General features: G+C 39.2%; 1 protein-coding gene across 2 annotated transcripts; it reads left to right on the top strand.

The window, feature by feature from the left end:
* sppl3 (signal peptide peptidase 3) lies at positions 1-22861 on the top strand. 2 transcript variants are annotated; one of them, XM_054612166.1, is made up of 11 exons: positions 1-578; positions 12527-12604; positions 15023-15084; positions 15205-15324; positions 15555-15633; positions 17414-17526; positions 19064-19170; positions 20621-20784; positions 21067-21245; positions 21439-21548; positions 22085-22861. In XM_054612166.1, the coding sequence occupies exons 1-11, from the start codon at positions 553-555 to the stop codon at positions 22154-22156; spliced, it is 1110 nt and encodes a 369-aa protein (XP_054468141.1). In that variant the 5' UTR covers positions 1-552; the 3' UTR covers positions 22157-22861. The 2 variants fall into 2 exon arrangements, with proteins under 2 accessions (XP_054468141.1, XP_054468140.1); XM_054612165.1 differs by having other exon boundaries at positions 15023-15114.
* Positions 22862-23111: the final 250 nt, after the last annotated feature.

Genomic DNA, 23111 nt, shown 5'->3' with positions numbered 1-23111 from the left:
GCATTGCTCAGTGTACAAAAGCGTTTCAGTGCACGTCCTACTTGTAAAGCGCTACAGCAGGGCGATTTTGCGCGTTCCCGTGACTCGCCATAGAAAACAAAGCTGAACGTCTTCCATAACAGCTAGGGGTGCAGACTGGAGGAATATCTGAACGCATCCTGGACACATCGTGCTGAATATGGATCTACAGTGGGTGTAGCATCGTTGGAGACCGAGCCTTGTCGGCTGGGGGGGTGACGGCAGGACATTAGCGAAACTGACAAAAAATAACATCAGTGGGGTTGTTTTGGTTTTTTTTGTCTCGGGGTGCTTTGTCTTGTCCAACCTAACGAGACCAAACCATCATTCCCATTTCAATTTTGCAAAGATATCCAGCTGGTGCCTGCTAGCTGCCGCACGGGGACGTATCGTCATGTCGTCGCCTTAAAGTAGCTGCTTGGACGTTTTGGATTGTGAAGGATTAGCAGAAAACATCCCCGAGGTCCCATCGGGTTGTCACCGGGACCTGAATCTGTGTGAGCCACAGTCGCGGAACCCACTGCTCTCGGCGATATGGCGGAGCAGGGCTACTCATCCTGGTGAGTGCGCACAGGCGTCGCGCTACCGATTAGCAGCTAGCGTTAGCCACCGTGCGCTAGCTGCTGCTGCTGCTGCTCAGCCCGGTGATATAGGTCACTAAACCGATGCACTGTGTTCATGACAATCCACGGAAATACCCTCCACTCAAAGTCCATCTGATGCATGCATCGCCGTGCAGAGAGTACAATGTCACTTGTTATTTGTTCCCCCTGCAGCTCTGATATTGCTAACAGGCTGGTTAGCTAGCCGCGGCTAATCATGCTAACGCTGCCCAGCTTCGGTCTGTTCCAATGGTGCTACGGGGCTAGCTGCCTAGCTAGCGGCTTGATCAGCTTACTGGGTTAGCCAGCTGGTGAATGACTCGATCGCTAACATTATAAGCGCCTGCTTTCTGGGGGTTGTAAGGACACTGCATGACAGTGGGGGGGACACGTTATTGAACATTAGCATTAGATGTGTACATGAGTGGTAGCCGGGTCGGTGGCTAGCATTCGTCGTCGATCCGCTGCACACAATAACAAAGGTTCTGCCGCGGAAGCTAAGCTAAGCTAACTGGCATCGCAGTCATGTCCCAAAATCTCAGTTACAGGGTGAGGTTGGCATTGTGACACACGACAGGTTGTCATACATCTTATATGTCAGGTAAACACTTAAAACAAGGTTAATGTTATAGTTGTGTTTCGGTGGTGTGTAGGAATAAATGAAACGAAGCCACACACAGATGAGGTGATGCCCCATGAATGAATATGTCCCCACTTTAGTGAGGCCTAGTTATTAAAATAGGATAAATTATGCCTGTTTGATAGCAGGTTAAAAGTTAGCACAATGATTAGAGCAGCATCTTCTGATGTCTGAATGGTCCAAACCAGTAACTCTCCAATAGCAGACCAGGTTCACTGAATGGTAGAGGTACACAGAAATGCTGTGTTTGTATCTTATGGGTTCAGCTGAATCTCATTTAATGTCACATTGTCATTACTTCCTTAAAATGCCAGTCTTATTTCAAGTCTTTCCACATCAATTGTGTGCCCTTTTTCTTTCTTTTTTATTGGTTTCAGGTCAGGGAACCGAAGCTTTTCTGCTATTGAGCTGCTAACACTGTGACTTTTGTATTTTATCAAATTTATGCTGGCTTTCGTCATTGTAGTTTTCATTAACATACTGCCATACAGCTGCATTGTTATGGAAACTGCCTACAGAAGAAAAAGCCCAACCACTGCTGAATTTTCACTTTGGTGTAATATTAGGGCAACAATGTCTCGTTAACGCATACTATCACATTTTGTATCTGCATGAATGCAAAGTGGTTGCGGTTCTTTTGAAAAATACCATCTTTGGGTTTACATTTCCCCCCTTATCTCCATTAATATTAACTTAGTAATGTTGATTTGGGGGTTATGCTTTTTGAGAGGCTTAGTGTATTGTCTGAGGTGGGTTACTAGGAAACATTTACTGTGTGACAGCCTCATAGACACTAACTAAATCTTCTGTTTTAAATGCAATTTGAAGAACGAAACTAATGAATTATTTTATTGCCAATAACGTGATGAAAATCCGTCTACACAGACGATTCAGGGAATTTATGGTCAATCAATTTTGCCTCAAAGGCATGGAAAATTTTAGTAAAATATTGGCAAAAATGTGTATAAACCCTGAGAGATGAGTGAAGATGACGAAACAGCGGGAGTATATATATTTATGCTGGAAATTTGTTTTTTCTGTCTAACGAAACTGATAAGTCGCACTTGCTTTTACCAATGCAGTGTGCAAAGACTCAGTCAATGCAGTAAAATGATCGCCCAACTTTTTGCAACATACATTCATCCGCAATCTTAGAACAGTTTCACATGAGTGGTTGCATTTTTATCTTAAGTCCTTAAATTAAATTAATTTCAAAGGCATTAGGTTGTGAGTGAGTATGTGTATTTAAAGGAGCTATATGCGACATTGAGAGCATTAATATAGTAACAAACAACTATAGCTATGTGAAGATGTAGTGGAGTAATGTCTACCTGAGCAGAGAATGGAGTCACTCTCCATCTGCGTGTGTTGTTTTCCGAGATACTCCGGGCCGGCTGCACATGCTTCTAGTGCATGTTCATGCATCTGAGTAGCCCCACTGACTAACTTTTCATTGCTCTCATTTGAAGTTTATAGCTAATAATGCCGCCCGACCAACATAGTCGTTGTAAAAGTCTCGTTCCCACCCTCAGGTTTCCCCTCAGGTAAACAATGTTGGCTCTTCAAGCACTTTTGTCGTAGTTTGTCCTGCAGTGCTGCTAGAACAGTTGGCTACGAGCCGCTGGCTCAGGTGTTGCCATGTCGGGAGCCGCTGAGTGGCTTTCAAAATGCTCCCAATCTTAATTATGTACTTTCAAGACTGTAAAGCTGCACATTTTCAAATGATATTGTTCTCATAACCATCAGTATGCAGGAATGTAAGATCCTTGAAACACAGTGTAAAGCGTGGTTGTAATTCAGGTTGAAAAATGTTAATGCCGTTGCACCTTTTTATTTATCTGTACCATTACATCTTACTCTATCACTTCCGTATTACATTACCTGTTCAGTAGGTGGTCTTTTACTTCATACATCAGTGAGGTAAAATAACTGAAAGTTACATGATGCTCTGCTTTATTTTTCCTGTTTTTAAATGAACAGATGGCAGTTTTTATATCAGGCTCATCCAGTTGCACAGATCATGCTGTCCTCAGCAAACATAAGTCGTTTGGAAATGTTACCTCGGCCAGTTGTGTCATTTTTTTTTTTGTTACACATCTTGAGTCATTGAACGCAACTCTCACTTAAGTTCTGCTTTAAGAGCATAAAAAAATTAAATAATGCATTTTTTGAAACATTACATTAAGCGATCAGGGTCATAAATAATCTAATTTGTTCTAGTAGTGGTACTTTACTGAAGCAGGTTTTAGAAGATACAGAACAATAATGACATTGCATGTGCAAGCATTTGAATTGGATGCTGTGCTTGCAGAATTTGCACGTCTCGTTTCCACAATTAGTTTTATTTTTATCAATCACTGCCTGGATGAACAGCTAATAAGTAAACCGCAGCTACCCAAGCTTGTAGTTTTTGTAGGTGTCTTTTTTGAGAGCTTGCAAGTTGCAGTTTAATGACATGTTCAACAGCCTTCACAGCTGCAGGTAGCTTTCTTGCAGCTTTCCAAAACATCCGTAGGTGACTTTATGTTAGTTGTTTTGTTATAGTTTCGCTTCCTCATTTTCAGTTTTGCAGCATGTTGGGTACCTTGTGTGAGTAAGAGCAGACCTACGCACTCCTCCTATAGTGTTGGGCTCTACTTTATTTATCCAGGTAAATGTCAAATGCAGTGTGCCACTTTTCTTTGGATTTGTATCTGGGAAACATTGATTAGCCTCAACACTTATTGGTGCCATAGAATACTTTTTTTTACTCTGTTAATTTGGAGGGAAAGAAGAAATTATCTTGAATAATAAACCATTATGTTTTGCCTAAACATTTCATTAACAACTTTTGCTGCAGCCATTGTTTTTTTTGCCAAATTGTGCTTTTGCTTTATTTTAGTTTCTTAGTTGAATGCTTTATTGAACGTCTAAAGGGTCCAGTCTATATTATCTTCAGGGCCGGATGTGAGAGTGTGATTATGTTGCAAGTGCACATAACAAATGTTCCAGAAAGGTTTATATTATGACTGAGAAAGACAGGACTTTTCTATTGGGGAGAGGGAAGGAAAATGATAAGCATTACAGATAAGTCAAAAATCAAATGTGAATATTATGCGACCGGTTATGTTCCACTATGTTGGGTGTCTGTAAACATGGACACATTCGCACATGTTTTTTGTTAAGGAAGCAGACAACACTTCTTTGTAACACATCGGTAAACAAAGGAATCAGCTTGCTCCATGACTGAACTCTCTCTGTTGATTTAAGAACTGAGACCAAAGAGAGAAAAGGGTCATATAGTGAAACCACTCTGCCCACACTGCAAGATTTCATCTCCAATATGAACAACCACATCAATCAAACTGAAGGTCTGAATATAGCCTGGATATATGTTCAGTGTTTCCTAGGTTATAGGAATATAAAATATAGTTCTAAATTTGGTCTACAACATGACAAAAATTATTAAAAATACCCACAAGAAGAAGCTGTAACCAGCAATGTTATTGTTACTTGATACAAGACTTGCATGGTTGATTGTTTATCAGCTAATTGATACATTGATTGTTTTAGCACCAGTGTTTCACAGTTTATTCTGTAGATTGTATGGACGATTGATTTGTAAGCATTGCTGTCCATTTGTGGAGAAATTCTTTTGATGTTCAGTAACTCAAGTGATCCTTATTTTTATTTTTTTTATCGTCACAAGCAAAAGCTAAGCATGTTACCTGCTAAACTCCTCACTGCACCTTGTATTTACTGCCTTGCAAAAATGTTTTAAAAGCTAATCGTGGTTCTTGCAATAGTGCAAGGTCATTAGCGAATGTGTCAATTTATTTTGCCATCAACAACAATGTTTTTTTTTAATTTTCAGTCCCACACACAGCCCTGTATTAGACATGGGGAGTTTTGAAGAATTTTCTTTTGTTTTTGCTGTTTGGCATTAGTCATTACTGTTATTACTTCAACCTACATAAATACCGATAACATGGCTTCGTCCCCATCTGTTGAACCAACATATCTGAGGATATTCTCCAGAATGTACAACACAGCTTATAAAGATTTGTCAAAAATGTTATCTGAAATATTGTTGTTTAATATTGATATCAAATAATATAAAAATGCTATCATAAAAATAATAACTGCGACTATCCCTGCAGATCCATACTGCCGACATTGTCTAAGTAGTAGACCAGCAGTGTTTTGTTTTTTTTCTTTCTCTTTGGCCTTTCGATTAATGAATTAAAAAAAAATCTATCATCAAGAAACATGGTTATTGAGACCTTATCCTGAAATCCCATTATAAAGACAATCCACGGTACAATGTAGTTCAGGCTCGGCCTTTCTAGACAAAGTTGGTGATGTTGAACTTGAAAATATTGACTTCAGCACATTTAAACAACGACTATATATAATTAACAGAAATGTTTAGGATTAGTGAGCGACGGCAGTTTTTCAAAATGAGAATCTGTGGTACACCAAAAAAGACAAATGGCAGCAAGCACTGTCACATACTCCCCTTTAGTTCTTCTCTCTGGTATATTTTAACTAAATAGACACAACTAATGCTGCTGTGTTCTGCTAAGAGCACACATTGATCTGTTTGAATCTGACAGATTACTGAACACCTGTTGCCTGCATTTTGAACAGAAGCTCCATTTAAGATTAGCTTCAGAATTTCAAAGCCTAAATAGTTGTGATTAGGACATATAGTGGTCCAAATTATCTTGAGTTCTAAGGCTCAGGCTTTCCCTCAATGTGTCCATGTGTTCACAAAAATAAATTACAAAATGATTAAATTTGGACCTCAGTCTTGAAATTGTGACCAGCAGCTAATTTAGATATATATTCTCCCTAAGTTTTCTAGGACGATCATTCTCCGTGGGCATACTTGTGCCTCTGAGATGAGATGCCAAACCCTTGCATGCCTTCATGTCATTCTTCTCTATCCATTTCTACGTTGAGACCTTATCAACACAGAAGGGTGTAAACACACACCAGAGCAGCAATGTGGCGGATGTGTACTTAAAAAAAAAAAAAAAAAAAAAAAAAAAAAGGCAAAAAGGTCAACGTTGATCACAAATTACATTCTTGTACCTGAAGGATGCAGCCCATTACATCCATAATTGGATGAGAAAGTGGAGGCAGATAAATGTTAATTCCCAATAGGAGGTCCAGCAGCAACTCCAACCAGTGGCCACTGTAAACTGGAGTGAATAATAGTGCATGTTAAGTTAATATATGCAGAACTTTGCAGTCTGTGTAATGAATCTCCATGTGTAATCTGGTGAGAGCTAAGTAAGATATTGTTGTTGTTTTTTTTTTTTTTTTTTAAATATCCATGCCTCACAGGGCAGCATTCGTAAAAGTCTTTATTTTAGCATGGTGACCTGGCCCTTAATGGTAAAGGCATGCATGCAACTGGCTTGATGGAGGTCGGTATTGGAATTGTGTTATTGAAAACCTAGTCTGTCAGTGAACAAGGACGTCTTATGGCACTTTGGGCTGCCATCCAGCCCTCAACAGTCCGGGATTGTATTTAGTTTTTAAATGTTCCATTCATCTATCTCACCCATGTTCTACAGGCTGCTGTGCGCAGAATTCAGACGAAACCAGTTCGATGCTAGAATATGAATTAGTGTGTGTGTGTGTGTGTGTGTGTGTGTGTGTGTGTGTGTGTGTGTGTGTGTGTGTGTGTGTGTGTGTGTGTGTGTGTGTGTGTGTGTGTGTGTGTGTGTGTGTGTGTGTGTGTGTGTGTGTGTGTGTGTGTGTGTGTGTGTGTGTGTGTGTGTGTGTGTGTGTGACATTTAACCTGCTTAGTACTTACTACAAAAAAAAACAACAACACATGCGTGGTGTCATATTTGGGTCAAGTATAACGGCCTAGTTGTAATGTGACGAATCTGGTTAGAGGATGCCGGCTGAGTGTGTTTTTCAGTCATTTCAAAGAGACCTGTATTGGATAAAACAACCCCAGGGCATGATGCAGTATCATCCCAGTGTCCCTTTTCCACAGTGAACTACATGTTACCCCCCTCCCTTCCTTAGACACCCTGTAGTTATTCCTTTACTACTGAATGAATGAAAGGAGACAGGAGATTCTTGCTCCCCCCCCCCCCCCCCCCTCAGTATCACAATGAAATCTGAATTCCTGCGTCACATACGCACCAGAATGAAAAAAATATTTGGAGCACTGAGTCTTTTTATGCAAGGGCTGTTGTCTCTGTCAGTGCTTGAAAGAAAACTGGAAATGCAGCCCAGCGATACTCCGAACTGAAGTAGTATTCACTGCATGCCAGCAGGAAACGGCTGAGTTAAGTTGCAGGTCCTGGTATTTCCACACATGAGAAAAACTCCCTTTTTTATAACCTTGTTAGACGATAGTATCCAAATGAAGTAACTTTTTCGGACCAAACCAAAATGCATTTACTCTCGAGTCCTGTTCAGACCATGATGGTGTGAACCCTACATGTTCATGCTCCATAACCATATTTTGTATTTGGTTATTGTACTTTTCCTTGTGTAAGTTTTTTTTTTTTTGTACAGTTCCATCTTACCTGCACTGATGATTAAGTAGAGATCCAGTTCCGTTCTTATCAATGTAATTTAAACATTACACCATGTTGCATTCCTTTAAGTTTTGCTGGCAGTGCATGATACCGTATGTTTCAGAGGAAAAACATTTATATTGACTGTGTGATGCTGCACTATAACCAAGTTGAATAGCAGTAGAGTGAGATATTTTAGCCATCTAAAATTTGACCCACGGCTCACTGCTTACTACAGATGTTGAGTTAACTCAGTGGTGGTTTTTTTTTTTTTTATCTTGTAGTGTAACAAGTATCCTGTTAAGTGTCATTTAGTCAAACGTGGCACGGGTCAACTTGTGAATGTTGTTACTTTTTGCTAATGTGGTTTTCCTGTGTGAAGCATCTGTCATCATGATGTGAAAGACTTCCCCTCTATCACTTTGCACCCTCTGTAGCGTTGGCTCTCTTTGTATCATCTATTATTCTCAATATAATAAATACTCAATTATTTATTATACAGTGAGCAGGAAATTTTGCAATAAAACATCACTTATGTAGCTATACAGAACTATAACCTCAAACTATACAGAATTTTTAAGCGTGATATGGATGTGAGAGCTTAAAAAATCTGCTAAGGATCGCTCAAACTATGTAATTCTAACACTATAACCTCAAACATATATTTTTCAATACAATAAATCTGCAAACTAATACTGGCTGATGTAGCTTGTTGGACAAGTCCAATTTTGTATAAGATATGATGAATTTCTAATTGGCTTGTTTTGCGTTATGTGATCAGTTCTTTTGATCAGGCTTCATAAAGACCACTGTACAAACTACTTAGAATGAATATCGGTCGATAACGATTAATGGCTGATCGATTGGAGCACCCCCTTTATTTTTAGGGCACAATAATGAAATTTAGACCCTTTTAAATAAATTGGTTGAAGTTAAATGTAGAGCACTAGGTTGCAAAATATTGTCAATTTAACACACAGCCCATGATTGTTTATTTCCAAAAATAAAATGGTATCGGTGTTATAGCCAGCCATGTGGATCTGCTGATGGCAAATAAATGTCAGCGTTTGATGCATTGGTGCTTTTAAAGACCCTGATGAAATCTCGGAGTTAAGATGGTGATGACATGCCACCCTTGTGTTTCCCAGATCATTGATGTAGGATAGGTTTGGCGCTTAAATGCAGCATCAGTTTGCAAACTAGAAGCCTGATTCCACATGAAAATAAATACATTTTAGGGTAAGTTAGATGTGTAATCTTTTTTTTTTGAGAGCCAAGCAAATCTGTTTGTTTGACTGATTAACAGATATTAAAATAAGCTGTAGCAGTAGATGGTACACTTGGTCTCTCCCGGACCAGAATTAAGATGCCCCCATCTTCATTCTGAAGTGATACTCTGTTTAACAGCATCCCTTGGCCAAGGACTTGCATTATGATGTCCTCCTTCAGCTCCTGTTTATTTAGTTTAGTCTTTCTCCCAAAACACAATAACAGATTGCAAGGGGATGATGTAGGTCAAGAGGAATTTAGATTATTTTTGGCTGGACCGCAGCAAGGCCAGGCCAGCCCTTTAACGCGAAAGTCTGTCACAGACTGACTGAGTCACTAAGTGAGTGATGCATTTTCCCCATCGGCCATTGCTCCTTCAAAACGAATAGGCGTGAATAGACAATGTTTCCACTGGTAATGTCTTTGCATCTGCGATCAATCATCTGATCCTCTTCCTCAATATTGCTGTGTGACCCTTTTTGTTTCCAGAGCTGCCAACTCTCATGCACAAGCCTTGAGACTCAAGCAATTACAATTTCTGCACCCTGGATATGTACGTACATATGTGTCACAACTCTCATGCAGACGCATATCAATGTGCTGAAAAAACAGAGCCTGATTAGCCTACTCACTAGGTGTGTGGTAATTAAATGGCCAGGCTCGCTCGGAGCATCTGGGATCAGTAAGAGCGCATTATAGGCTGGTGCATTAGAGGCTGTTACAATAATGGTCAATCACATTCATCACTCTTAAACCCCGTTAATTACAGACACACTGACAGTTTGGGAATCCTGTACAGTTTTTCTCAGGGGAAACTTATTGTTGTCTGGATCGGGAATTATCTTTAAAGTTTTTAGTTTTAAACCCGACAATCTCTGCCTTCAGATGGCTGTAAAGAGGGTAACGCGTGTAAAGGAAAGGCCACTGACTTTCAGGACAGACAGACCCTTATTTTAACTAGCTGGCATTAATGCTATTACAGCCGTTTGAGAAGTCTGCACAATATGTTGTAGAATAATTATACATATTACCAAACTATTTAGCCACAGTCACCGAAATAGGACAACAACACTTTAGATGAGTATTCCTGAATAGAACAGGGCAAAATATCATACCTCAATAATGATATATCACAATATAGCATGCTTTCTGGTAATAGTCTATATAGAATAACCAATTAATAAAGCCTATTTGTATATACTATTTTGTGAATTATATACTTGACAAATTAAAAGTATTTTCTCATTTAATTAAGAATTTGCTAAATTAACAAAGTGAACAGTATTTTGAGCTATACATTGACTATGTTTTCATGCATGCACACAGTTATTAGATTAAGACAACAGTTTGACAAATAGTTTCATTTAAATACACTGGACTATATACGTAAGCAGAATTATTGGGTGTAGGCACGCAGGAGTTGAACAATGAAGATTAATAAATGAAGAAAATCCTGCACACTGCAGTTGGAAACATCTACTGAACTTTTATTGTAACAAACATTTTGGTTCAAAGTGGACCTTTTACACAATCTTTATTATGCAGAGATATTCCTGCCCTGAGCTGAATGTACAATTGTATTCTGAGGTAATTGAGCTCAAAGGGACAGTTCACCCTAAAATCAAAAATGCATACCTCTTACCTATACTGCTATTTATCAATCTAGACAGTTTGGTATGAGTTGCCTAGTTTTGGAGTTATCGGCCTTAGAGATGTCTGCTTCTCTCCGATGCAATGTGAAACCTTTACATGCGTCTATGGAGCAGAACCGGTAGATGTTGGATCTTGGTCAGAGCAGCTGACCGATGCTACGCAGTGATTGGCCAGTCTGCGTTCAAGGGGCGGACTTTGTGATGGGTTAATTGGCTTATGCATTTCAGCCTGTTCAGGCATTTTATTTTGTTATGGTACTTTATATCTTTGTGATGTTTCAGGACACGGTCTTGTTAGTTTTTCTTTAAGTATCCTACAACCCATACATTCCTCTTTATATCGTTTAATACTGATAACATTTATACTGTAAATAAGTAGCTACGCTTTAAAAAGAGCAGGGTGATGTACAATATAAATAAATAAAACAATATTCATTAACGTATTTGCACCTCCTTTTGTGTGAAATATAAAAATAGATTTCTCCTTGCGTGATTAAAACAGTGTACTTTCTTCTTTTTTTTTCTTATATGCTGTTTTTGAATTAATTGAATTGCATGTCTCTTAATGTTTTTATTTTAAACCAAAGCTATTTATGCTTATTTTCCAAACTATGGATGAGTCATATGCTCCCAAATTACATCAATAGGCCTAATTAAAATTTAGAAGGCCATGTTGTTGTTGTGAGAAGAGACCCCTTTTCCTTTGTAGAGAGTTTCCAATGTGCCTAGGACCGTATGGGTCACATTTGCCTCATTGATTTTCATAATCGATCGCTTGTTTTTTTTTTTTAAACTAAATTTGCAATTCTTATTTTAGGCACACTGATCTCAGGGGGAATAAAATATCTCCGGCTCAGCATTATCTTGAAGTGTGCGGTATAATAATAATTAAGCCTTTATTAGTCCCACAATGGGGAAATTCGGTTCTCTGCATTTGACCCATCCCGGAGGAGCAGTGGGCTGCAATGAAGCGCCCGGTATCTGTGTGTTGTTTGATATGTTATCACATTGTATTTGGTGTTCTTGTAGATATTCACTGAAAAATATATTAAATTCTTCTAGTTTTATAATTTGAAGGTAGCCCCAGGTAATAACTTGACTTACTTTGTTTAGGGCTCTGTTGTTCTGGTGCGCCACAGTCGACATTTAGGTGCATTGTCATGAATGATAAATGTTTATATTTAGGTCTTTGAAACTTATGTAATTGATTTGAAGGATAAAAGGAAGTCTGAGTGCATCAGATGGGGACTGAACTCAAACCACATATGTGTTTTCACTCACCTGAGCTTGTAATAAATAATCAATATGGTCAAAAATGAAAAATGCCAAAACTCTCATAACTATAATCATCAATATCAAGTTGCAGTCAGCTAACTGGTTGCAACTTGCAGTGTGTAAAAGATTCCAGTTAGCACTAACAAAAGGAGGAAGCAGTAGATTAACAAAGGCTTGAATCCTTGCAGGCACAGTGCCAGTTGTGTATTTAAGGCAGATTTTTTATTCTTATCTATTTTTCTGTTCATGTGACGTTTATGGAAGTTACAACTTTTGTTTAGTAGAAAACTAATCATTATCGTTACAGTTAATCAATGTAATGTAAATGATAGATAATGTATTTAGGAAGCGCTTTTCAACAAAACAAAGAACCTTTACAAAGGGAATTAATGAGTCACAATACAAAGACGGTTGTTTTAGAAACCTTTTTTTTCCAGCAGAAACACTGTGTGTACTTTTGTCTCCAGTATTACAGTAAAGGTAATGTTTTTTTTTTTTACCAGTTTCATTTTAATAAACGTTTGTATTCTCTGTCCTCTTTAGGGCGTACTCCCTAGTTGACTCCAGCCAGGTGTCCACCTTCCTCATCTCCATCCTTCTCATCGTCTATGGCAGCTTCAGGTGAGTGTCACTTAATAAACAATTACTTCAGCTGTGAAGAGGGTAGTCAACAGAGACTCATCGAGAATGTCTTGTTTGACACAGGAGCAAGGACCTATAGCCTAAAGTATGATTTCTTAAATAACAGTATCTATATACAAAACTCAGTCAGAGGACTGTAACTCTTTCTGCACCACATAACAAACACCCTTGTATGTTTTCATTTGCTTTTGCACCACAGCATCAAGACTAGGTTTTTTTTTTTTTTTTGGGGGGGGGGTTTAAACCTAGGCTATAAGAATCTGAAGAAAATATGTTTGTTATGGTGAATATCATAACGTATAATACATAATATGTAAATGTTGAATCTGTTTAATTACCATGCAGTTGATATACAGACCCGTTCAGCAGGGTTCAGTATTTTTTAAGTGAGTGAAAAACACTTGTTGCAGCAGTGTTGGACTCTTTCATAGTTGATGTTTTACGAGGGAATATGATATTGTTGCATTTAGTCCATTGAAAGCATCTACAGTCCTGCACCTAATGGTGGTTTGATTGCTTTAGATGCAGAAGGATATTGATCAAAACACATTTATTTGGGGAGAATGTTATGACCAAGTATATAGCGTCATTCTCAGGCTTCATTGAAGGGCAGGTTCGCATGTTGTGCTCATCCATCTGTTATTCATAAGATCCAGAATCGATCAGGCGTTGGCTCTCGAATAAACTATATCTCCAAATATACGGAGGCTATTGATGCAAACTGTGCTCTCTACTATCCGAATAGAATGAGGTAGAGACAAGAGTACCAATATGATGCTCCAACCTCACTTCATGTATACAGGCCATGTAGTACTGCAGGAGAAAAACAGCTCAGACTAAAAATGGTCGGGGCACTTTATGGTGGATTGTAATTATTATTTGTAAGTCTCAACTGATCAGGTCAGGCTGCGCTGACGTCATTCTGGTCTGGCGCTGTTGCTGTCAGGAGCTGTCCATGCGTTTCCATCCCTCTGATTTTAAGCACTTTCATTTTGTCCGCAAAAATACGAAACCGCTGTTAATTCAGAAAAGATGAAGGAAAATATGTTTTTACACATAGATGAGGCGAAGAGGTTGGTGTACGCATAAAAACTAGAAGTAACACCTCACAGTTTTATGCATCCGCCAACCAGTCATGCTGCAGTTTATATCCACGTCTGTCTCAAATGTCATCATTTTCACTTCATCATAGGATCCGATTAGACATTTGTGTGATAATAAGTCATAATTACCATGTCAATTACCAAGTTATAAAAATGTTGTTGTTATGTTTTTTGAGGTCAGAGTTGACCTTTGACCACAAAATTATAATCAATTCAATCTTGAGTGCAAGCGCAAAATTTTAAGAATTTCACTCAAGGTGTTTCCATCGTTACTTAGATTGCATTCACAAGAATGGACCGGAACAAACCTTTAGCCACGGGTGTCGCTGGCGCAGCGTTATTACAAAATGTGTCCTCTCATCATCTCACATAAATTTGCAAATCTGTTACAATTTACATTACATTTGAATGGAAATCTGACCATAGTGACGTTTAAGGATTCTACTCTGCACTGTGAGATGTTTACAGTATTGGACGCATTATTTTTATTTGTCGGTGCAGGAGAAGCAAAAGTGTAACTGGTAACATTGATGGTCCGTTCTAATCAGGTGTCTCTGTAAGCCTTGACAGAGTGACAGCCAGCCAGCATGCACGATACCAGGACCGTGAAACTTAAATGCCTAAATACAATTTAGCTATCATTCATTTAATTATTGACTCGTGTTTTTCCTACTGTGACATGTCAACATGTCTTCAGTTAAAAAGGGATACCCCTGTGAGAAGGGAATACGATGGAGAATAAAGAAATACATTTGATTTTTGTGCATAAAAACAGTAATTTAAAAAAAAATGTTTGATTTTTTACCACTAATGTAATGACTATGTTCTGAATAGTTAATGTCAAATATGAAAAGGGGGAAAAAACACACAAGGAAATGGAAATATTTTGTGGGGTGACGTGAGACGTGTTCATGTTTCGTAGTAGAGCCTCAGTTCAGCTTAAGTTTTCGGGCCTCCCACTTTGCAATATTTAGCCATCTTTTCAACATTACACCCGAACCTACTTCCTTTTTTGACAAACTGATTGAACACTAAATGCTACACTCAACATAAAAGTGTTTGTTTCCAAACTCTTGCGAAGAAAGATTGAGTCGTCTTCCATTGTGACAGAAAAATGTATATCTTAAGAGCTATTGCTTTTCAGGAGTCGTAGTCATCACTAATTCGTTCAGCATAAAATAAGTATTTTTAAGTCTCCTTCACCGCCTCATATGAACAGTTTACACGCTTTATAGATTCTGATTACTTGTGTCTGAGTCTAACAAACTATCTTTCTTTCCCTCCCTCCTTGCAGATCATTAAACATGGATTGTGAGAGCCAGGAGAAGGACAAAGACGGTAACCCCACATCAACAGGTGCTTTCAATAACAACAACACAAATAACAGTGAGTGTCTGTATCCTCCAGACCTTGCCATATGAGACAAAGGTGTTTCTTGAATTCACAAGTAATCCCTTATCATGTTTTGTGATGCAGGTATTCAGACTATAGACTCCACACAGGCCCTGTTCCTGCCCATAGGAGCCTCTGTGTCTCTGCTAGTCATGTTCTTCTTCTTTGACTCGGTACAGGTGGTCTTCACCATCTGCACTGCAGGTGAGCACCGCTCTGGAACAAAACACAAAACAGCGGTAGAAATACTTTAATAAGACTTTCAAGTTTCTGTTCAGTACTTAAACACTGGGGCAGGCCTCTTAACCGTGATGATTATTGAAACTCAAAAGTCTGTTGGCTGCCTCGTTAAACTGACAGAAAACGACTGGTATCAGCAGTTCGAGTTGTGTTAAGCCTCTGGTTTCACTGCTCTACTTTGTTCTTCTCCTCAGTTCTTGCAACAATTGCATTTGCATTCCTCTTGTTGCCAATGTGCCAGTATCTGACCAGACCCTGCTCCCCGCAGAACAAGTAAGGAAATCATATGGATTCTGTTTGTCTTTAAATCATGTCCGTTGTCGCTCAAAGTGCTTCAAGTTCTGTTTTGCATGTCTTTTATAAATATTTCTAAAGATCTGTGCCTCAGCATATTCGTAAATCCGCTTCCTGTCAATTAAAACTGTAACTCTCTGCAAGGCTTAATAATACCACTGGGAGCAAGTGGGCAGTCAATTTTGTTATTTGAGGCGAACTAGTCCCATGTCAGTTATTTTTTTACTGACTGCGTACAAAACATTTTTAATAGCCTCTGGACTCAGGTGTCTGGACATCTAAAGCACAATGAAGCCCCATCAACACAGCCCACCCACTCAATAACCAATATGAACGCCTCTAGTTACAGATTAAGAGCTTCCTATCTCGTTTCACTAAACCTCTTGTCTGCTTTACAGAATCAGTAATAACACAACGACCAACCCAAAACCCCTTTTCCACTTACTTGTTATTTTGTGTATCGTAACATGTTGCACATTTATTATTTATTCATCCGTTTGTCATTTCACGTCTGTCCTATTAAGATAAAATCCAAATTCAAGGCTCTTTAATTTAAATGTAGCCCGCTGTCTCTGGCTACATGCCAGTCGGGGTCAGCACCACTCTAGTTGGGAAGAGGTAACCCCACAAAAACCCCAAGAAGAAGAACTTCTTCACTTTATCTGTTAAGCTACAACAATAGCAGTTTAGCCAGCATTAGCTAGTTGACAAGTATCCATAAACTACTGGAAAAAGATTTTTATGAATTATGAGCCTAAACGTTTTATCGTCTTCACTGTGTCTCAATCGCTCCAATGCCTCACTTATAAAGATTTATGTTCTCTCAGCCTAGCTGTTCTTTGCTCATCTTAAAGTATGCAAAAGTAATGAGCATGTAAATGTTTGTCAGCACATTTTCTTACGCTGAAAATACCATAGATGTTCTATCCCCCTGTCTCTCCTTACCTTTTGTCATCTGTAGTCATCTTGGTTGTGTATGCAGTTATGCAGTTATGACGTGTCATTCCCTAATTCGTCACCCCCTTACCACGTGACCCCTTTCCGTAAGAGAACAACAACAACAGCCTTGATACCGATCGACTACCAGGTTAATTCAACATAGACGTTCAAACATGTAGGGACTTAGGACCCAGGGGAGCACAGGTGACCCATGGCAACCCGGAGGGGGTTAGCGGTCTTTGGCTTCAGCTGGAATCAGCTGATATGGAGAGATTAGAGGGAGTGTCCAGTGATGTCATCAGCCCTACAGAACGGACTAATGACGTACTAGTGTTGACCAGATGTATGGACCCACAATCTAGTAAACTTCGTTTAATGACTCTTCATTTAAAGTACATGTGCTGTCTGTGTGGGAGAGATGGAGTTAGACCTGCAGTGTTGTAACTAAACTTGAAAAATAAAACTTCTAAAAACTTCCACGAAATGTGTCTGTTTAGAGTTTATGGAGGAAGATTTTAGAGGAAGTTAAGTATCAAGCACAACGAGTATCAAGAGTAGTGTAATCGTATTATCTGTAACCAAGCAACCAATGTACTTCCTGTTTACACCGGCATGCGCATGCCCAGTGTACGTGAATAGTCACGTGATATTCGTTTTCAGGGGAGCAAGAGCACATAATTTCGAAAACGATGCTGAAATGCATGTGTGGACGGAGATCTTAAAACCCCGTTTTCATTTGAAAACGAGTGAAAGCGGGTTAATGTGGACATGGCCTTAGACTAGACTTAATTAAGATTGTCTCTTATTTGTGTTATTGAAGGATTTCCTTTGGCTGCTGTGGGCGTTTCACTCTGGCTGAGCTCCTGTCCTTCTCCCTCTCCGTCTTGTTGGTGCTCATCTGGGTGCTGACTGGACACTGGCTTCTCATGGATGGTGCGTCTCTCCGTCGTGACTCTTGTGCCAAGTTTTCCCATCCACCAGAATTTAGTGCACATCAAAGAATTGTTTTTTTTTTAATCAAGGTTCCCAAAAAATATATCTGCAGATGGTTGTAATTTACGAGGATCCAAAGATTAGTGACATTACTCTGAACTGCCGTTTGTGGTTCACATTAATTACCTTGCCAATTAATAGACAATGCTGGGAAGTTTGTGAGGAGAAGTTATGTTAGCATAGCTGCTAATGAGTAGTGAAAATAAATTAAGTTTCTAATGTTCTGTTGAAGAATGAACTTGACATCATGACTCATACAATATGAAGTTTTTAGCAACACTATTTTCAGGCTCTTACTGCAGTGTGATGCATCCAACACAAGACAAATACACTATTATACACTAGTTAGTCAGCTGCTAACTGGCATTTAAGCAAACTGGCCTTTCAAAGTTGGAAACTTTTTGACATTTTGGGGCACTGACAAAAACAAAAAAAAAGTGAATTTGTTTGCATATACTTCATTTATTTGACCCATTTGACTTCAGTAATTTAAATTATATTACTGGCATTCTTCTTCAGTAATGCAAACAACGCTGCCTTTACACAAATGGCAGCATTTCATCATCAAAAATAAAAGTACTTGCAAAACAGTTTGAATTGGAATAGGTTTATTCGTTTTTAGGTTTTAGGAAGAGTTTTACACAACCTAAGCTTCGAAGCGTCATTCATTACATTGACATTCAATTTCGAAATCGATATTTGAGTGCAGCACAGCTTCTTCTTTTTTTTGTTCACTTAGTTTTAACCCAGTGTTTCTGCACAGTTGCAGATAAAGATCAGGTATAGATATACAGATACTATTTCTATTTGTATCGTGTAATCCAAACATTTCCAATGACTTCATAGTGTTGCCAAGTCCAAAACATTTATCAACATTTATCGAAACAAGATGTAATCATTTCCAAAATTCAAAAGATGTTATCTTATGTTTATCTTACCAAATATTCTGCTTCAATTCGTATGTGTGAGCCTTTAACCTTTCTGAAATAACAATTTAACTGCGATGAGGATGATGATGTCATAAATAATGTCAACAGACATTTAAAGCTTCATTCAAAACACCTCAATAAGAGCTTTGAATGTGTCCCAGCATTATAACCAGTGTAATAATGTCACAGTGCCCCTCTGGGTTCCTATCACCATTACACCTGTTATATAGTAAATACATTTAAGTAAACATTTACTTTGAATAATTCAAATCTTCTATGCATGAAAACCCTGACATGCTCCCATGTTTAATCTCAACCCCATCTTGTGTCTCATCAGAGCATAGCTTGTGCCCCAAAAAGTGAATTAAGACACGAGTTTCATCAGGCTAGTTTGACTAATTAATTAGGTCTGTGTGCACAGTAATTAATGTTTCTTAAATAAACTTGTTAAAATCAGTGCCCATGTTGCTATTTCAGCTCATTTGCAGCAAAGACTTGGAGCTGTGTTTTTAAATATCTATATCTGTGGGTTCTTTTCCTCCCTGCAGCTTTAGCCATGGGCTTGTGTGTCGCCATGATCGCCTTCGTGCGGCTTCCGAGTCTGAAGGTGTCCTGCCTTCTGCTGTCAGGACTGCTCATTTATGATGTATTCTGGGTAAGACGTGCTACCATCGGAAAAACTTTGCCCTTTTCACAGCTGATGTACAAGCCACCTTATAGTAATGATTCATCTTATGAAAGCCCTGATAAGTGTTTATTAAACATACACGAGCAAATACCTCCTTGCGAGCTACAATAACTGCTGCTTAGGAAGTGACTCATTTAACATTCTTCCAGCCACAATGTGCTTTGAAGGAAAGTAGTAGTAGAGCATCACTGTGGCTGAACTAATACAAGAGAGCTATCTGCAAAATTCAACCTTCATAAATGGAAATGAACATGATAAATGATGAAGAGGAAGGCGAACATGCTACAAGCCATAATTAGGATGATCGTCACAATTTCCTCTGAGAAATTATAAAACATTTATGTCTAGCTGTCTTTTTCTGGCATTGGTGGATTCCGGTTTGATTTATTAGCCATATCTGGCATCGTCCCTATTTTGGATCCGCGCCTGCACTGAGCACACAAGACACAAAAGCAATGGCCACTTAGCAGCTAAAGTGGCACCAAAGTCAAGTGGAACCGGTATTTATTATGAGAATGTGAATCAGTGGGTGACAGAGGTGGAAAGTCAAGGTTTATTTTAGTTTGTTTGAGTTGTTTGATGAACTGCAAAGGTATTTTTTCTTTCCATAATTTCATTAAACCAACAAAGTAATCAGATAAAATCATAATCTCATGGTGGTAGAGTTTAGGGGAACTATGAGCACCTTGTCTGATTCAGATAATTATACATTTGTTTAAATAGTTGCTGCCATTGCTTGTTAGTCTTTTTTTTTTTTTTTTTTATCCTTTTCTAACATTGGCATTTCACTACAGAAAACTGCTTCTCTCCAGTTCTGTCAGACAGAGAAAAAACTATGTTCTGCACACAGAATAACAAACTGAACTCAGACTGAACAAATCATAACTGACTCTGCACAATAAACTGTTTCTGTTGATATTCTACCGGTGAACACATTGACTACAATTGCTCTAATCTTCACCATGCCGGGCGCCTAGCAACCTGCCAGCACACAACTGCCTTCAGTGTTATTTCCCCACTGACCGTTTATGTTCACAGTAATGTTATGTGAGACAAGCATTAGATGAATTGGATAAATTATCTTCACCTGCTTTGAGAAGTTGAAGCAGCGATTGAGTCTGATTAAGATATAAATCAGGTATTAAAGCAACATATAATCTAGAGCTGAAACTATTAAAAAAAATATATATCGATGATCAATTAATAAAGTTATTCAAATACAAAACTAGCTACATATTCTCAAAAATGGGTGTTTTTCTGGCTCTTCTTTATTAGAATAGTATTTGAGTATTTTGGTAGTTTTATGACAGCACATTTGACAAAATAAGTAATGATAAGACATAATTGGGCCATGGAAAAGTATGAGGAGAATGTGTCAACATAAGCGGCTGAATTCCTCTTTCTCTCCCCCCCCCAGGTGTTCTTCTCAGCCTACATCTTTAATAGTAATGTGATGGTCAAAGTTGCCACGCAGCCTGCTGAAAATCCCATAGATGTTCTGTCCCGGAAGCTTCACTTGGGTCCAGGGATGGGCCGCGACGTCCCCCGTCTCTCCCTACCCGGAAAACTGGTCTTTCCCAGGTAAGACTGGTGGAAGCATGCCGGGAAAACAATCCAACACTTTTATTTTCTGCTGTAATTAGCATTATAACCTCACTAGCCTGCTAGCATAGATGTACAGCTTTTGTTCAGATTTTACATCTGGTCAGGACCTACATTTGCATACAGAAACAAGAAATTAAATACAAATGGTACACATTTATTGCACACGACTCTGTGTCTTAACCTTACTTTGAACAAAGTTTTTTGGGTGTTTTTTGTATTTTGCCATCCCAAACGTATTTCTTTTTTCTATCCGTGCAGCTCCACAGGAAGTCACTTCTCGATGCTGGGAATAGGAGACATCGTGATGCCGGGGCTGCTGTTATGCTTCGTCCTGCGCTATGACAACTACAAGAAGCAAGCGAATGGGGAAGTCCCTTTGTCCGGACGCATGCAGCGCGTCTCCTATTTCCACTGCACCCTCATCGGATACTTTGTGGGTAAGGAAAGCAATCGATGGACGCATGGATGTGGAAGATCAAGGGTTTTATTGTGACAGTGTTTGCTATGTTTAGAGGAGATGGTATTAGGTGTTTGGGAGCCATTATGTTGGTGTTTTTCAAAAGTATAATCTTTCCTTTTTACTTAAAAATTGGTATAATGTGATAGATGATGACGTGACTCTATGTTCAGGTCTGCTGACTGCCACTGTGGCCTCCAGAATCCATCGTGCTGCTCAGCCCGCTCTGCTCTACTTGGTGCCCTTCACCCTGCTGCCTCTGCTCACTATGGCCTACCTGAAGGTACGGGTTAGAGAAAAAGAGATCAGAGTTTAGCAGTTTGCTTGAATTCTTTACTTGCCACAAAGGAGAGCACATTAAATATTACCTGTGGATTTTTAATTTTTCTTTTTGCAAAAAATGTTTACCAAAATGATTTAATGCACACATACAGCATGTTCTATTAACGGCAACACATCCTGTTAAAAGTGCATAGGATTTGATTCTAATCTTGTGGAAATGTTTCATTTAGTAAAGTGGTTGTAATAATGATTGTGACATATTAATAACAAATTATCAGGTTAACAGTGCGCCTCTGCTTCAGATATTCTTCTAACTCTCGGGGTCTCACAACCCAGCCTTTTCACCCGACTATATAAGAAAGTTTAGGCTAGAATGAAGGAACAATGTTCACAGGAGCATAAATGAGAGATAGTTTGTTATTTCTACTTTGATAAAAAAGTAAAACAGAAGTCTTTTAGGTTGACCAAGTCGGTCAGAATGCATTAGGACGCATTTGATTCATGACCTCATGTCCAAACTGTTGTTGTGGTCCACAGGGGGATTTGCGGCGCATGTGGTCCGAGCCCTTCCACACCAAGACCAGCAGCTCCCGCTTCCTGGAGGTATGATGCACCCTGGGATAAACGACCAGCGCGGGGAGGACTGCTGATCCTTTACCTTAATTAGAGGGGAAGGAGAGAGGGCGCACTCACAGTGAGGCCATGTTGTCATCACTTGTTCATGCTTTCTGCCAATCTTCTGTGAAAAAAAACCCTCAGAAGGACACCAGTGTGTGGATCACAACATCCTCCCCGTTTCATCGCCGCTTCCTCTTTTCTGTTTATTTCCTCTTCATCATAGCACATCCTGCCTACGCTGTGTTTGCTCTTCACCCTCCCCCCTACCTCTCCTTTTTCCTTTTTCTCAGCACTATAGTTAGTCTCATTTTGCCACTTCCCTCCCAAGGCTCGTTCCATTCATCAGGCCTCTTCACGCTGCGTTTTCCTTCTTTTTCTCTGCGTCTTTAATTTTCTCTGCATCTCCGTTTGTCGCCGACTCAGATGAACTCGAAGGACAGGCCTACCCCCCTTTTCGTGGACTTAGGGTTGTGAGACATGACTGGGGTTTATATATGTTTTTTTTGTTTTTTTATGTTGTTTTTTTTTAGCATTCTCGTGGTCATCAACATTATTATTATTATTATTATTATTATTATTATTATTAGTATTATTATAGAACGGTTTAAACAAACTGAGAAGAGGCGGAGTGTTCCAGTGGCACAGGACAGTGCTCGGGAGCAGCGACACAGTGAAGGAGAAGAGTCTTCCCCTTCATCTGTCCCCCCCCCCCCCCCTGCTTTCTTCATCTGTCCCTGTATCCCACCACAATGGCTTTTTCTCAGCGCTCCCGCCCTCTTTACACTCCCTACGAGCCCCACCCTCCTCCTCCTCTCTCTGTTCATCTGCTGTCCCCATTCCCCGCCCTCACAGATAACTATGTATTTTATTTAGAAAAGTTTTATTCTTGGCATATACAGAAATGCATTATAAATTGTTAAGCTGCCCCCAGCGTTCGAGGGGCCGC

This window comes from Anoplopoma fimbria, chromosome 14, assembly GCF_027596085.1.
Source record: "Anoplopoma fimbria isolate UVic2021 breed Golden Eagle Sablefish chromosome 14, Afim_UVic_2022, whole genome shotgun sequence".
NCBI classification, from domain to species: domain Eukaryota; kingdom Metazoa; phylum Chordata; class Actinopteri; order Perciformes; family Anoplopomatidae; genus Anoplopoma; species Anoplopoma fimbria.
This window is presented reverse-complemented; position numbering and strand designations above follow the sequence as displayed.